General features: G+C 39.7%; 2 protein-coding genes across 2 annotated transcripts in view; one reads left to right on the top strand and one right to left on the bottom strand.

The window, feature by feature from the left end:
• The window catches only part of LOC103513195 (serine/arginine repetitive matrix protein 1-like), a 9706-nt gene extending 812 nt beyond the window's left edge, over window positions 1-8894 (bottom strand). The window contains exons 1-10 of the mRNA XM_026826466.1: window positions 8629-8894; window positions 7175-7403; window positions 6941-7024; window positions 6601-6700; window positions 5807-6169; window positions 5020-5199; window positions 2125-2205; window positions 1443-1540; window positions 958-1011; window positions 563-639 (exon numbers count right to left, since the gene is read on the bottom strand). Of these exons, the coding sequence (XP_026682267.1) occupies window positions 563-639; window positions 958-1011; window positions 1443-1540; window positions 2125-2205; window positions 5020-5199; window positions 5807-6169; window positions 6601-6700; window positions 6941-7024; window positions 7175-7390 (1253 nt within the window). The 5' untranslated portion in view covers window positions 7391-7403; window positions 8629-8894. The remainder of the gene's footprint in view (window positions 1-562; window positions 640-957; window positions 1012-1442; window positions 1541-2124; window positions 2206-5019; window positions 5200-5806; window positions 6170-6600; window positions 6701-6940; window positions 7025-7174; window positions 7404-8628) is intronic.
• Window positions 8895-9917: 1023 nt separating this feature from the next.
• LOC103513192 lies at window positions 9918-12790 on the top strand. Its single transcript, XM_008478002.3, has 3 exons — window positions 9918-10215; window positions 11268-11499; window positions 12180-12790. The coding sequence occupies exons 1-3, from the start codon at window positions 10088-10090 to the stop codon at window positions 12417-12419; spliced, it is 600 nt and encodes a 199-aa protein (XP_008476224.1). The 5' UTR covers window positions 9918-10087; the 3' UTR covers window positions 12420-12790.
• The last annotated feature ends 2498 nt before the right edge of the window (window positions 12791-15288 follow it).

Raw genomic sequence — 15288 nt, 5'->3', positions numbered from 1 at the left:
AGATAAATCGATTTAAAAAATACCGGTAAATCGTAAAGTTTGACGTCACGAAGTGCGCCAATGCACTTTTTGGGTACTTTTACATCGGAATAGGACTCTACCTCGAAAAAAATTGTCATTTGGTTGTGCCCCATTTAATGTGTTGCCTGCGAGGGAGCTTTGCTCGGGACATTTGATGCGACGTCATCGCCTACGGGAGGCTGCGCATTTTGACGTGAAATCTGACGTCACAACTATTTGAACTTTTTCATTAGAACAGCAATTAAAAATTGAATTTTCGACCTTTTATAGTTACTTTTTCGGAGTTTTGACCTCAGATTTGGATTTTTCACAACATTTTACGTAGGAATCGACCTTTTATTAATAATATTTTCCCAACTGCAACTCCTCCATTGTTGAGTTTACTTTCGACCCTTCTTAACTGAAATAGAAGTCGTAGAAGAAAAAGAAAAATCCCGTTGGTCCTCATTTTTCCTGCTCTATGACTTTGAAACATCACCCAAGTAAGCGCAACTAATCTATTGTTGAGTTTACTTTCGACCCTTCTTAACTGAACACTTACCGTTTAGCTGTGGACGTAGTTTTGGGTACACTATGCGATGGTACTGCTGGTGTAGATGATAATGCAGGTTGCTTGACCTGGAAGAAATACGTTTAAAATATGTCGTCAGTAAAAGAAAGGTGCTTCATAACCTTTTTTTCTAATCAAGTCGACAGCCTAGCTAGCTTGGGGGGTAGCGCGTCTACCTTGTAAGCGCTAGGTCGCGGGTTCGGGGCAAAAAGACCTTATCAATTACTTTACAGTTCTCTCTATCATACCTAGATATAAAAAAAGTTCCTTCGTTAAATTTTTGTGGTTTATGAGACTGAGATTTTGATATCTTTTGGTGATATCGTTAATTTCATTTAGCTCAGTGAATGCAACTCAAAAGTTACAAAGGTTTGATTCAAACTTACCTTGCGCTGTACGGACATCTCCATATTCTCATCGTCCACAGTAGGTAAAAGTTTCTGAAATAAACAACAAAACACGACATGAACGAGGCCCACAAGTTAGTTGATTTTAACATTTTAATCCATTACAATACACACAGATCCCAAGTTAAACAAAGTCTTCTTCTTCTTTTTAGCCAAGAAAACCGTACACAGACGGGGTCAGCGTTTTTCGTCAGCCCTAGGATTTTGGGCTGACGTTTGGTTTTGGCTACAAAATTTTACGAGTGGATGCCCTTCGCACTCAACCTTTGCTATTTCTTTAGCAAGTTAAATAAGAGTACGAAGAAAAAATATAAACAAAAGACTAATGAAAATAAATCATCGAAAGCACGAGTGGATGCCCTTCGCACTCAACCTTTGCTATTTCTTTAGCAAGTTAAATAAGAGTACGAAGAAAAAATATAAACAAAAGACTAAAATAAAAATAAATCATTGAAAGAACTTACTCGTTTCTTGGGTTCTGCCTTGGTTACCGTGCTGGTAGCATTGGGCACATAGGGTTTCCTGGCGACCTTACCATCTTGAAGAATGGAATTGTCCTCCACTAAAATAAAAATAGAGAGGATTTTATTATTAATTACTTCATATTATTATGCCTTGGTTACCGTGCTGGTAGCATTGGGCACATAGGGTTTCCTGGCGACCTTACCATCTTGAAGAATGGAATTGTCCTCCACTAAAACAAAAATAGAGAGGATTTTATTATTAATTAAGTACTTCATATTATTATCCCGAGGCATGGCCAAAAGCTTTAGATAAAAAAATATTAAGATTTTTTTTTTTTTTTTTTACTTGGTAAGGCACTTTAACTCTAGTTATAGGGAGTAGTAGGTTGTTTGCGCCAACTCCTTGCATGGACTAAATCATGTTGAACAGGTTGGTAGATTTGAGGTAGCTGATTAAGGAGTTGATGCTCTCTGGACTGTCAGTCAGGGGTAGGTAGGGAGGCGCGGATGCTAGCATGCAGATGACAGGACAGGATGTGTAGGACAGTAAGAGGATTGCCAGAGTGGCAAGATGGTGGATGAGTTCAAAAAGAAAAATTCCGTTGGTCCTCATTTTTCCTGCTCTATGACTTTGAAACATCACCCAAGTAAGCGCAACTGATCTATTGTAAACTGTACTTACTGAACGAGAATTTCTTGGGGGGTTTGCTAATTCGTCCATGCTTGGTCACGGTTGTATTCAATGCATCTCCTGATGATTGTTCTGAAACAAAAACATACCAATCAGAACAGTGAACTGTGGAGCTCATTAATAAAAAGGGCCCATAGAGAACCTCTGCGGTTGTATTCAATGCATCTCCTGATGATTGTTCTGAAACAAAAACATACCAATCAGAACAGTGAACTGTAGAGCTCATTAATAAAAAAAGGGCCCATAGAGAGCCTCTGATTGTCCAATGGACCCAAAAATCTAATAAACATAACCAAAATATTTGAGGTCGAGAGGATTGGAACACATCACATGCCTTCAGGCACACTCCATTTGTCAAGGGCCTACGGTTTTCCTTGCTCTTGAGATCAATTTAATTTGAAGAAACCATTCACAATAAACTCTCACCCAATTCCAAATTTACCCAGAAAATCCGTAGTCACACACTTCAAACACTGGAATGTTTGTTACTTCCCGAAATTGAGGTTTGACGAATTGTGCCGGCAAAATTTAAATGTTGAAGTTGTGAAATTTTCACTTCGTTACAACTTTGCACTCAACCTTTGCTATTTATTTTATTTAGCAAAGGAAATTCAGGCTGGTATACTCTCTATTTAAAGTTCCCCATCCAGACTAAAGAAAACCGAAACTACTACACCCTATTGAGATTTCAGATTTGACAAATTTTTCTTTCCTAATTTTTCTGCATTTCTACTTCATGAAAAAATCAGCTGACTGAAATCGGAGCCATTTTGAAATGCCAGCGAAAATTTTTCTGCGCATGCGCGGATTTGAAGGTCATACAGTGTTGCCACATGAGACACGTCTTTGTTCGAACATTTTTCAAAGCCGTTTCACACGGTCTGTTTAACAGCGTATTGACTCTCTGGGGCCTATTCCATGAAAACATTACATCTTGCACACGATCAGAACTCGCCACTGGTAAGCTCGTTCGAGTTGGGCAAAAAAGAAAACCCCTAGTGAGAACTCAGAAACAAAAGATGTCCAGCACACCAAAGGAATTAATGATGGGCATTTCTGCCTTGTATTTGTAATAAAAGCGCTAGGTCGCAGGTCCAATTCCCCAAGGACAACAGATAAGGTCCGTTCTCGGTACGGCTGCTTTTCTCCTATCCTGTCTTCCTTCGTTTCGAAACCTCCGCAGCTACTGTTGTTCTTTTATCAAACCTTAAAAAAAAAAAAAAAAAAAAAAAAACTGATTAAGCCAACAACTCCACTGTATTGCCAAATTGGTCCATTTGCAAGAAAATTCTGATGTGAAAGAGATACCTAGAATTAATAACAAAAGATACCATACCTAGAATGTTTTTTCTTACCGGTATAATATTTTATTTACACAAGGATACTTACTTAATTTTAATATTTAACACAACCAAATGCCCTAAAGATTACTGAATGAAGAGTAGGTACACCAAGAGACCAACCTTAAAAAAGTGTTGAAATTTGGGTCTGAAGTTTTGTGGTTTGAGCTCACATGTCAAGTCATAAAATTAAGTTATTCATATTTAAAATTTAGTCATAGCTAAGTGTATTCTATAAAAGAAAAGATTAACAGTACAAGATAAAAAAAATAATTAAAATCGATTAGAGGTAGGAATATCTAGAGTATTCTAGAGGCCTTCTGAAAAAGTACAAAGATGACAGGAAAGATTTTGCCTCTGTTTGTACAAAAACATAAAATTAAGTTATTCATATTTAAAATTTAGTCATAGCTAAGTGTATTCTATAAAAGAAAAGATTAACAGTACAAGATAAAAAAAAATAATTAAAATCGATTAGAGCTAGGAATATCTAGAGGCCTTCTGAAAAAGTACAAAGATGACAGGAAAGATTTTGCCCCTGTTTGTACAAAGCAAATCGCCGCTAAAAGTCGGAACCATCGCTGTCGTCTGCACAGGATCGGAACGAATGCGTGGACACGTCAAAATCTATCTGCGGCGTGCCGCTACTCGTTATCTTGATAGGCGCGGCACGTTTGGGACTCGCTAGGAGGGATTTTGCCGCAGTTTTCCCACTAGGAATTTTTCCTTCGCATTTTGTCGCAGTTTTTCCCTCGGGTTTTGCCGCTGTAGATTTTCCGTCGGATTGTTGGCAGAGCTTTTATCATTTTTAAAGGTGAAATACCTACCTTATAAAATATTCACCATTATTTGACTCTGTTCCTTTTTTTTATATGAGCAATAAGTGTTTCTATACAATGGAGATTAGTAGTGACTGATTCATAAGACTTTAGCTCCTACTAACTTACCAACTTGTGATGGTGCACCGGTCATGTTCATAAAGGTTTGGTTCCTGTTGAGCCAAGGCTGTACAACACTGGATCTGGTATCCTGATTTACAACTGAACCCTGAAACACAAGTAGGTATTATTCCAAGGTGTAATATGGATACAAATATTTTGATGGAAGCCTTGGTAACTTTGTGAAGGTCCATAATGATTTTGCAAGAAAATTCGGATGTGAAAGAGATACCATACCTAGAATTAATAACAAAAGATACCATACCTAGAATGTTTTTCTTACCGGTAACGTATATTTTATTTACACAAAGATACTTACTTAATTTTAATATTTAACACAACCAAACGCCCTAAAGATTTACCATTTTACCTGAATGAAGAGAAGGTACACCAAAAGACCAACCTAATAAAAAAAGTGTTGAAATTCGGGTCTGAAGAGGATAGAACCTTATCTGTTACCTTCCTTAACGAACCTTAGGATAGAACCTTATCTGTTACCTTCCTTAACAAACCTTAGGATAAAGTTGGCCCCGGGCGGGAATCCAGCGCTCACAAGATAGATGCCCCCCAAGCTAACTGTCCTTGTCAAGATTGTAATTTGTACTCACCCACAGGAGGTGCAGGTTTTCTCTTCTTCACCGTGATAGTTTTCACCACACGTTTCTTAGTGTTGGATCGCGCCGATGGTGAGTTCTTGGTGAGCAAATCTTCTCCTCCCGGTAATGCTTCTTCACTGGCCAAGTTTCCCTGCCCTACCATGCCGGGCTGTTCACCGGGCACAGTGCTTCCTGGGGGGGAAAAAGAAGAAATTAGAATTGAAATACCCACATTACTTGCTTACTTTCCGTGTGCAGCTCGTTTGTCAAAAGAGCAGTTCGGATGGCCGTGTCATTTGCATGCAAGAGATCTAGCTCCATGCAGGGTTTCTTCCACAGAGGACCACAATACCCACATTGAAACTAAATACAAAGAATTATTGAAAAATAATTATCAAATCATGAATCTTTTGAGGTAAAGCAGAGAGCTTTGTCACAACTTTTGTGGGTATCCCAGCACTACCAAGTGCCTCATTTGCTATTTTTATCTACTTGTATCATTTTACACCGGTAATGCCGCCACTGGTCGCTACTCGATTAAAGTAGCTACTCAAATGTCCTCACGAGACTGAGTGCACCCCGAACTCCAAGCACAGAGCCGAGAAAACTTCGACCCCACCGGGAATCGAACCTGGGCCTCCTGCGTGCAAGCCAAGTGATACCCGCTCGGCCACGGGGCTACTTCATTACAAATTTTATTTTTACTATACTATCCTATAACATTACAACAGTAAAGGGACTTTTCAGTCCTATGGTGGTAGTATAAACAAGGTATATTCTATTCTATTCTACAACTTACCATTTCGAGCTGTCATCGGAGCGGCGCGAGCTCTCGGCTTCCGGGCGCGAAGTGGCGAGATAGAATCGAACACATTCTCGTCGTTCTCCTCCGCGAATCTTCGGTCGACATCGGGCCGGATCGGGGTCGATCGGACCATCTTCCGACGCGAGGCGAAGTCTCGCGAAGGCACGTCGGAATCCGAAGATGTGGCTCCGCCCCAGAGGTTGTTTTCGGCGACGTGATTGGTTGGTCGTCGGAAAGTGGGCGGGGCGAGGGAGGGAGGGTCAGGGGCGTGGTTCTCGTGTATGGGCATCAGTTTCTTGCGTTTGACCGTGGGAGGGCGCGCGGGTAGAGGTCGCTTGAAGGAGGAGACAGAGGAACCTGGGGGAGGGGAGAGTTATGTTAGTGGGTGAGTTAGTACCTAGGTTTGTTGAGGAGGAAACAATAGACGATAGAACTTCCCTCATCAACGAAAGTGTGAATTTAAGGGGTCAGAAAATGACCTATGCCAAGTTTTTTTTTTTTTTTCAAATGAACACCCCTTCGGAATCTATCTTGTGTCGTTCACGGTCGTTCGGCGCGAACGACACAAGATAGATTCCAATAGAATTAGTATACAGATTACAATGGCCTTCAAGTACATTAAGATCAAATTGATGTTGGTAGAGCTTTTATCATTTTTAAAGGTGAAATACCTACCTTATAAAATATTCACCATTATTTGACTCTGTTCCTTTTTTTTATAAGAGCAATAAGTTTCTATACAATGGAGTAATGACTGATTTATAAGACTTTAGCTCCTACTAACTTACCAACTTGTGATGGTGCACCAGTCATGTTCATAAAGGTTTGGTTCCTGTTGAGCCAAGGCTGTACAACACTAGATCTGGTATCCTGATTTACAACTGAACCCTGAAACATAAGTAGGTATTATTCCAAGGTGTTATATGCATACAAATATCTTGATGGAAGCCTTGGTAACTTTGTGAAGGTCCATAATGACAGAAAGATGGGTACAAATAATTTAGGTAAATTTCACAATCATCCAACCTTTGGATACAGCTAAATACATAATTAAATAACAGAATACAGAGTAATCCAACTTATCCAATCTATATTAATATGCACAGTGAAGGAAAAAATGTTACTTACAGCAACAGACATATTTTGAATCAATGCTCCTCTGGCTTTTTCCAAGTAATCCAAGCATTTAGACACATAAGCATTAGCCAACATCTGAAAATTAAAATGATCCAAGTTAGAAAAAAAATATAAATATTCTTTTGGTGGGACCAATAAATACCATAAATGAAAAATCCTGTAAAAAGTACTAATCTCAAGACAACTTAAAACTGATCATACATAGTATAACCCCAGAAAACTTACAGGAGATCCCATGCAGATGAAGTCTTGACTTATTTCCAAGAACCGTTTCATTTCTTCTGGAATGTTTCCATATACATTCTGAAATAGCTCTGTTACTTCGCCACGACTCACACCACCCACTGCTGTGGTTGACATCAACCCAGAATACCCGAGCATACTGGGCTGCTGCTGTTGTTGACCCAACAGCTTACGGGCATTGGATGTAATGTTGTTCATTTTGAAGAGGGGTCTAGAAAGAAATAGAAAGTAAAAATTAAAGATAAATAGTTACTAAGGCAGAGATTAGACTTAAAAAATAAAAAAAAATGCAGTTAAGCATAAATAGGCTGGAGTCCATCACTTCACAAGCTTTAGATAAAAAATTATTAAGATTTTTTTTTTTTTTTTTTTTTTTACCCGGTAAGGCACTTTGACTCTAGCTATGGGGAATGGGGAGTAGTAGGTTGTTTGTGCCAACTCCTTGCATGGACTAAATCATGTTGAACAGGTTGGTAGATTTGAGGTAGCTGATTAAGGAGTTGACGCTCTCTGGACTGTCAGTTAGTGCCAGAGGGGTACGTAGGGAGGTGCGGATGCTAGCATGCAGATGACAGGACAGGATGTGTAGGACAGTAAGAGGATTGCCAGAGTGGCGAGATGGTGGAGGAGTTTTTTTGAAGAGTTTTTTTTTTTTTTTTTTTTTCCACCCGGTAAGGCACTTTAACTCTAGCTATGGGGAGTAGTAGGTCATTTTCGCCGACTCCTTGCATGGACTAACTCATGTTGAACAGGTTGGTAGATTTGAGGTAGCTGATTAAGGAGTCGACGCTCTCTGGACTGTCAGTCAATGCCAGAGGGGTACATAGGGAGGCGGGGATGTTAGCATGCAGATGACAGGACAGGATGTGTAGGACAGTAAGAGGATTGCCAGAGTGGCAAGATGGTGGAGGAGTTCTTTTGAAGAGAGAGCTGTGGGTGGTTCGGGTGTGACCAATCCTCATGCAACATAAAACAACCTCTTCATATCTATTGTCTTTGTTGGAAGATCCCCAGTGCTCTATGACTCGTTTAATTCTCTTTAGTTTGTTGGGGATAAGCGTCCCATAGAGTTTGCCATTGGATTTTAACAAGTTCAGATCCAGAGGAGAGCAGAGTTTCAAAGGCAAATGAGGGTTTTGAGGATTTCTGGCTGATTGGTGGAACTGTTGGAAGCCTTGTTAACTTAGGTATAGGGTAGCTCTACCTTGTAAGCCCTAGGTTGCAGATTCAATGCCTGGCCAGGGTGGATTTTATTCCAGATATGCTTTGCTCTTGAAACAGCTGGCTTTTTCCTATCCTGCCTTCCTTATCTCTTTGCCTTAGGGACAATAAAACCTTGGAAGTTGGAGTTCCCTAAAAAAAAGTCCTGTAGAGAATACTCTACAGGACTTTTTTTAGCATAGGTAATGCCTGAGTATTTCAAAAAAGAAACTTACGTAGAGCTTGAAATATCTGGATGTAATCCAAATGGATCTGGGTTAATTCTTTGCACTCAGATAAAACGGTTTCATACTTGGTGGGACCCTCATCTTGAAATTTAAGGAGTTTTCTACTTTACTTCAAAGCTACAGTATCTGAATTCTAGAGTTGGTCCTTGGATTCCTAGGAAAAAGTAACTTTCTGTAAAACTTTTTCAAACTTTGGACAAAAAGGCAAAAAGCAATATCAGATCAAATCAAACGAGCAAACGTCAAACCAGGAAACCGAAACCACGAAAATCAAAAAATTCAACCGCCAAAATTTCGTAAACACAAACCAGGAAACCGAAACCACGAAAATCAAAAAATTCAACCGCCAAAATTTCGTAAACAACTGTTCAGCCATCGTTGCCAAATCACAAAAAAACTTTGCACACGATGACTTTCCCTAATCAAAAAGTTCGAGCACATCACATCTGGGTAGGGAACATTAATAGTATTTCTTCGTATTTCTTTCAAATATACAAGATCTTGTTTAGACTGCTAGGGTAAAGGGACTTTTCAGTCCTATTCGGGCAGGATAAACAAGGTTTCATTCTATCCCTTTAGTTACTAACTTTAAATTATTTATGGGACACTTTTAAGTTTGACAAACTTACCTATTAAGTTTTCCCAACTCTAGAGGTAGGTACTGTTATTTTCAGGGAAATCTTTTTAAAAAAATGTTAAGTAGGTACGTCAATAGAGTGTGAGTGAATCAGAGAAGATGTGTATTGTTGTGGGTTCTGATTACTATTGTGAATAAGAAGGATGTGTTTAATCCATTCAAGGATAGCAATTATTAAGTCCAATCATAAACAATAACAATGTTAATTTTTAGCAGTACATTGCCAGCCTAGTTAGTTTAGCTGGTAGTGCGTCTGCCTTGTAAGTGCTAGGCCGCGGGTTCGATTCCCGCCCAGGCACATTATTCCCTATATTTACAAAGTACTGCATGAAATTTAAAAATTCGCGCGTTTTGTGAACTACTAGCGCTAGAGTGTAGTAGCGGTGGAATTTCGAAACCAAATGAGTGCATGGATCCACTGCCTCACTATTTTGAATTTGTTTCAAATTTTCAAAATTTTCCGAAGCGCTTTTTTTTTGCAGAACAAAGCGAGCGCGTGGAAAAGTTCGAAAAAGTAGTAAAAAGACTTAAACTTGTGCATCGTGTGAAGGGAGCTTAAACAGCTGTTTTGCGTTTCAACCCATAGATATAGTTCAACCGCGACATTTTGAATTTGTTTCAAATTTTCAAAATTTTCCGAAGCGCTTTTTTTTGCAGAACAAAGCGAGCGCGTGGAAAAGTTCGAAAAAGTAGTAAAAAGACTAAAAAGAGAGAAAAAAAGGTCGATAAAACAAAGGTCGTATTTGTCTTGCCTTCGGTTAAAAAAAAAATGTAAGGCAGTTTCTCTCGAAAACCAAATCCACCTCAAACATGGACTCCCTTGTCGCTGACTACGGGACAAGTTCAGGATCAGACCAAAGTGATGCAGAAGACTCCTCAGATTCTAGTAACCCTGAAACATCAGTTCCCAAGAAGAAACCGACCGAATCTCAGACAAAGTAAGTTGTCTTCAAACTAGGGCCTTCAGTCCCTTGTCACTGAATCTCAGACAAAGGAAGTTGTCTTCAAACTAGGGCCTTCAGTCCCTTGTCACCGAATCTCAGACAAAGGAAGTTGTCTTCAAACTAGGGCCTTCAGTCCCTTGTCACTGAATCTCAGACAAAGGAAGTTGTCTTCAAACAAGGGCCTTCAGTCCCTTGTCACTGAATCTCAGACAAAGGAAGTTGTCTTCAAACTAGGGCCTTCAGTTCCTTGTCACCGAATCTCAGACAAAGGAAGTTGTCTTCAAACAAGGGCCTTCAGTCCCTTGTCACTGAATCTCAGGCAAAGGAAGTTGTCTTCAAACTAGGGCCTTCAGTCCCTTGTCACTGAATCTCAGACAAAGTAAGTTGTCTTCAAAGTAGGGCCTTCAGTCCCTTGTCACTGAATCTCAGACAAAGTAAGTTGTCTTAAAACTAGGACCTTCAGTCCCCTGTCACTGAATCTCAGACAAAGGAAGTTGTCTTCAAACTAGGGCCTTCAGTCCCTTGTATCTGTGTGTGCATTTTGTTCTTTCTGGAAAGGTTTGATGGAGGTATCTGTAACTGCTAAGGTCTTATCTTATCTCCCAAAAGCAGAGAAAAAAGAAAGACAATAGGAGGAAGCCAGCCATTCCTAGAACAAATCTGATATGTTCAGGATAGTCTGCCCAAGGTGGGAATCAAACTACCCTATGTCTGGTAAGCCAGCAGAATGTAATTGATGCCCAGGAGGTCACCCTTTGGATACCAGCCATGAGAAATGTTGATGTTGCTTAACTTTAGTGATACATCTGGAGCTGGTGCATTCATACTTCTCAAGGAAAAACTTTGGTAGGTAATGTTTGGAAGCCATTGCAATGAAAAATTGATACAAAAAGTTGCTTTCACAAATGACCAAGTGACCAGTGTTATTCTAGGGTTGGGTTAAACTCAAAGAAAGAGCTTCCTTTTTCATTGTCATGGCTTCTGAATAATCAACAAAACGTTTGAAACTTTTCCTTATTTCATCAAAACTCTTTTTTTGATTTCAGAAAACCTGCTCTTCCTCCACCATCATTCGATGACACCTCTGGTTCTGTTTTCATCAATCCATACATCGAGGCTGAAAATGCCAAGAGTGCCATTCTGGAGAAACACGTTAAGATGATCCCGGCAAAAGAGTTCATCACAGAAATCAACGGGAAGAAGATATGCTGGATGTACAGAAAGGGTCGGTGTAGATTTGGATCCAACTGTAAATATGCCCATGACAGTGAACTGTATGTAAGTATCTTTTGTATATCTTTTAAGTTTCTGTTTAGCTAGGGGACATTAAACAATGAGTGGACTAGCATCTGGCTGTGCAACTATAAACAGGGAGAAGACCAGCTAACCCTAACCAGCTTAGCTAGCTGATAGTGTCAAAGGGCTCTCTCTGCTTGAAAAGCACAAAAAGTCCTCATGATGGTTGACTGTGGTTCAGGACTAGCCAATTAATTACCCTGGTGAATGGCTGATAGAAGAGATATTTTCTCTATTTTGTTATCACCTTTTGGCTATAGCTAAAGCCACTACAACAACAATAACTGCTAAGTTGAAGGTCATCTACAATAATGAGCTACCCACCCGTTCTCATTAACCTCACCCAGCCCAAGCGCAGTACAATGATTTGATCATACATCATTGCTTAACTTCTGCGACTCATTGGGAACTGACACATTCAAAATGTATCAAAATGCTATAGCCACTGGCTACGCATCTAAGTGTTCTAGTTGTTGGTGGCAAGTCTGAAGGTTGTTGGTTTGAGCCAAAGTCAAGTCATTAAATTTATCAAGCAATATTTTTTTTTTCAAACATTTAACATGTTATTAAAAAAAAAAAAAAATCAAGCTGTATTATTTAAGGTATAAAATTTGTGACAGGCATTCCTTTTGAACAGAATGGGACTTTTTTCTATCTTTCAGAATCAGGATCAATCTCAGAGCTCGGAAGACAAACACTCACCTCCAACCCAATCCGAGCTTTCCTCAAAACCTCCCACTAAAGGTTCCTTCCCTCTGTACTTCCCACAGTCAGATCTCAATCAATACAGGGATGAAGGCAAAGAGAAACCAGTGACAAGTCGTAAGAAGAGGCCAGGGCTAAGTCAAAGTATAGTACCGGGTAAGAAGGTGATGAAAATGTATTACAACTCAAGCAAATGAGGAGCCTTGGACAGTCAACATTGAACCAGTGGCTATAACAAAGGTACAGATTCACAATACTTGTATAGAGATGAAAGAGAAGAACTAGTGTCATAGTTAAACTTAAGTACAGTAGAACCTCAATTATTGTTGAAATGATCACTTTCCATGATCTTTTCTTCTGATGAGATAGGATATCCTTCCGATGAGATAGGATATCCTTTGAAAAAAAAACTATGGATTTTGGAGTTGAAATTTGAAACAACGGAAGTTGAAATAATCGAGTTTCTACTGTAGGTAGAAATAAAATGCAGTGATATAAGCTCAGATAGGTACTTGAAGTTACACCTCATTTTACAAACAAAAATTCTATTTAGCCAGCCTAGTTAGTTTGGAGGGTAGTGCACCTGGCTTGTAAGCACTAGGTTGTGGGTTTGATCCCCATCTAGGGTAGGTTTTATCTTAATAAGAAGGTTTGTTCTTGTCTGGCTTTCTTCTATCCTGTCTTCCTTCACTTTCGGGATGATAAGACCTGAGCAATTTTAGTCCCTCTATTACTATTATGAACAGAGAACAGATTCATGGCTAGAGGTATAGTTTTATTTTACAATATTTAAACCAAAGGATTTTTTTTAACCCATGAGAGCAGAGGCCTACATTAAAGTCAGACTAAACTGGACCAAACCCTTTTCTCTTTTTCGCTAATATCTCAGTCGCTCCATGTCAGAGTGCATCGGGGATTCGTCTATTAGTTAGAAAACAAAATTTCCTACTATTTTCGATATTATTTGAAATATTTACTCAGTACCTCAGTCCAGAGTTAGAGCCGGTTAAATTTCAGCAAGATCCAACGAAAGAAGAAGAATAAAGAAAAAAGATCGGCTCTTATGGGTTAAAGATTTTTTTTCATAATAATTTGAACTAAAAAAGAATCCACTGACAGGGATGGAGAAGGAGAGAAATCCTCCACGGATACCCTTCCCCTTGTACCTGTTAGGGCAAGGGTAAACCAAAAGTAATAAAAGTTTTGATATCTTCTACGGGGACTGAGTAGTGAATATTCTCAAGACTACCCCGGTATGCTCTATCATGGCTTAATCTGAGTAGGTATGTAAGATGATGTCATTGCTCCGTAAGTTTTGCACCAGGCAGCGATAGGCATCAGGTGTCTTGGGGTTGATTTTCACTGTGTTGTTTGAAAGAATTCTTGATGTGTAGTGTAGTCTGTTTCTTGAAGAATGGTGATTTCGATAGCCGTTTCTGGCTGGTTGAGTCCCAAGGTACCGGGGTAAGGAAGGGATTCACATTTCTCAAACTAGCTGCTGAAGGGTTCAGGCAGTGACATATCACCTTCCATGTCCATTTTCTAGTTTTTGAACCAGATTCCATAACATTCCATTTGCTGATTGAACAGGTTCACTCCACCCATACATTGGTCTGTACTCAGTGATGATTGCCGGTACACGTCACATATTTGGCTTGGCACAGTGTTGGGCATTTTCTCGGTATTTCATGGATCCTGCACCAAAATGGATCCTGTCTAGACTACGTGAACGTTCCATACCAAGTGCTGCAGGTCTGGAGCGGAGCCCTGTGACGTCAGTTCCAATGGAAGGGACATGAATCTCAGACAGCAAGTTGTCTACATATAGCTGTGTCTTCGAGTACCATGCAGAATCTCAGCAAAGGTACTTGGTCTGATACGTTTATGCATAGCATTTCCACTGTTTTGTCACACGATCTCAGGTGAAATAGGTTGTCCGCATATTAGTGTCCTTCAGTTCTTGTTCAGTGGAATCACCATAGCAAGTAGTCTTCAAACTAGGCCTGCAGTCCTTGTCACTGAAATTCTCAGACAAAGTTAAGTTGTCTTCAAACTAGGGCCTTCAGTCCTTGTCACTGAATCAGTTGTCTTCACACTAGGGCCTTCAGTATCTTGTATGTTTGGTGTGTGTGGTGTCTGTGCATTTAGTTCTTTTGAAGAGTTTGATGTAGGTATCTGTAACTGCTAAGGTCTTATCTCCTCCAAAGCAGAGAAAAAAGAAAGACAATAGAGCCAGCATTCCTAGAACATCTTGATATGTTCAGATAAAGTCTGCTCAAGGTGGGAATCAAACTACCTATGTGGCGCGAACGACACAATAGTGTTAAGTGCTAACAAGAAAAGATAAAAATAAAAAAAACTACTCTATGTCTGGTAAGCCAGCAGAATGCAATTGTGTGCAAGCTAGGAGTCACCCTTTGGATACCAGCCATGAGGAATGTTATAATTATAATAATAACAATAGACTCTTGAGTGGAAGGTAACCACTAGGTGAGGTTAACGCCGGAGGCATTCTCTACCACCTAACCCTTAGAGCTCCTTTATTATGTGGTCACACTCTCAAATAAATGAGGATAAAGTTCCATGCCTTGGCTGGGATCGAACCCACGCCCTCCCGTTTTCCAGGCAAGCACCTTGACCACTACGCCACCAAGACAGGTTGATGTTGCTTAACTTTAGTGATACATCTGGAGCTGGTGCATTCATACTTCTCAAGGAAAAACTTTAGGCAATGTTTGGAAGCCATTGCAATGAAAAATTGATACAAAAAGTTGCTTTCACAAATAACCAAGTGACCAGCATTATTATAGGGTTGGGTTAAACTCAAAGAAAGAGCTTCCTTTTTCATTGTCATGGCTTCTGAATAATCAACCAAACGGTTGAAACTTTTCCTTATTTCATCAAAACTCTTTTTCAATTTCAGAAAACCTGCTCTTCCTCCACCATCATTCGATGAAATCTCTGATGCCTCAAGAATGCAAACCTTTGAGTGAACAACTCGGCCGGTATAAAGAACTATTTCTATGTCTATTTCGATAGCCGTTTCTGGCTGTCGATTCCTGAGGT

The sequence above is a fragment of the Diaphorina citri genome, unplaced genomic scaffold, assembly GCF_000475195.1.
Source record: "Diaphorina citri unplaced genomic scaffold, Diaci psyllid genome assembly version 1.1 scaffold938, whole genome shotgun sequence".
Lineage (NCBI taxonomy): Eukaryota > Metazoa > Arthropoda > Insecta > Hemiptera > Psyllidae > Diaphorina > Diaphorina citri.
This window is presented reverse-complemented; position numbering and strand designations above follow the sequence as displayed.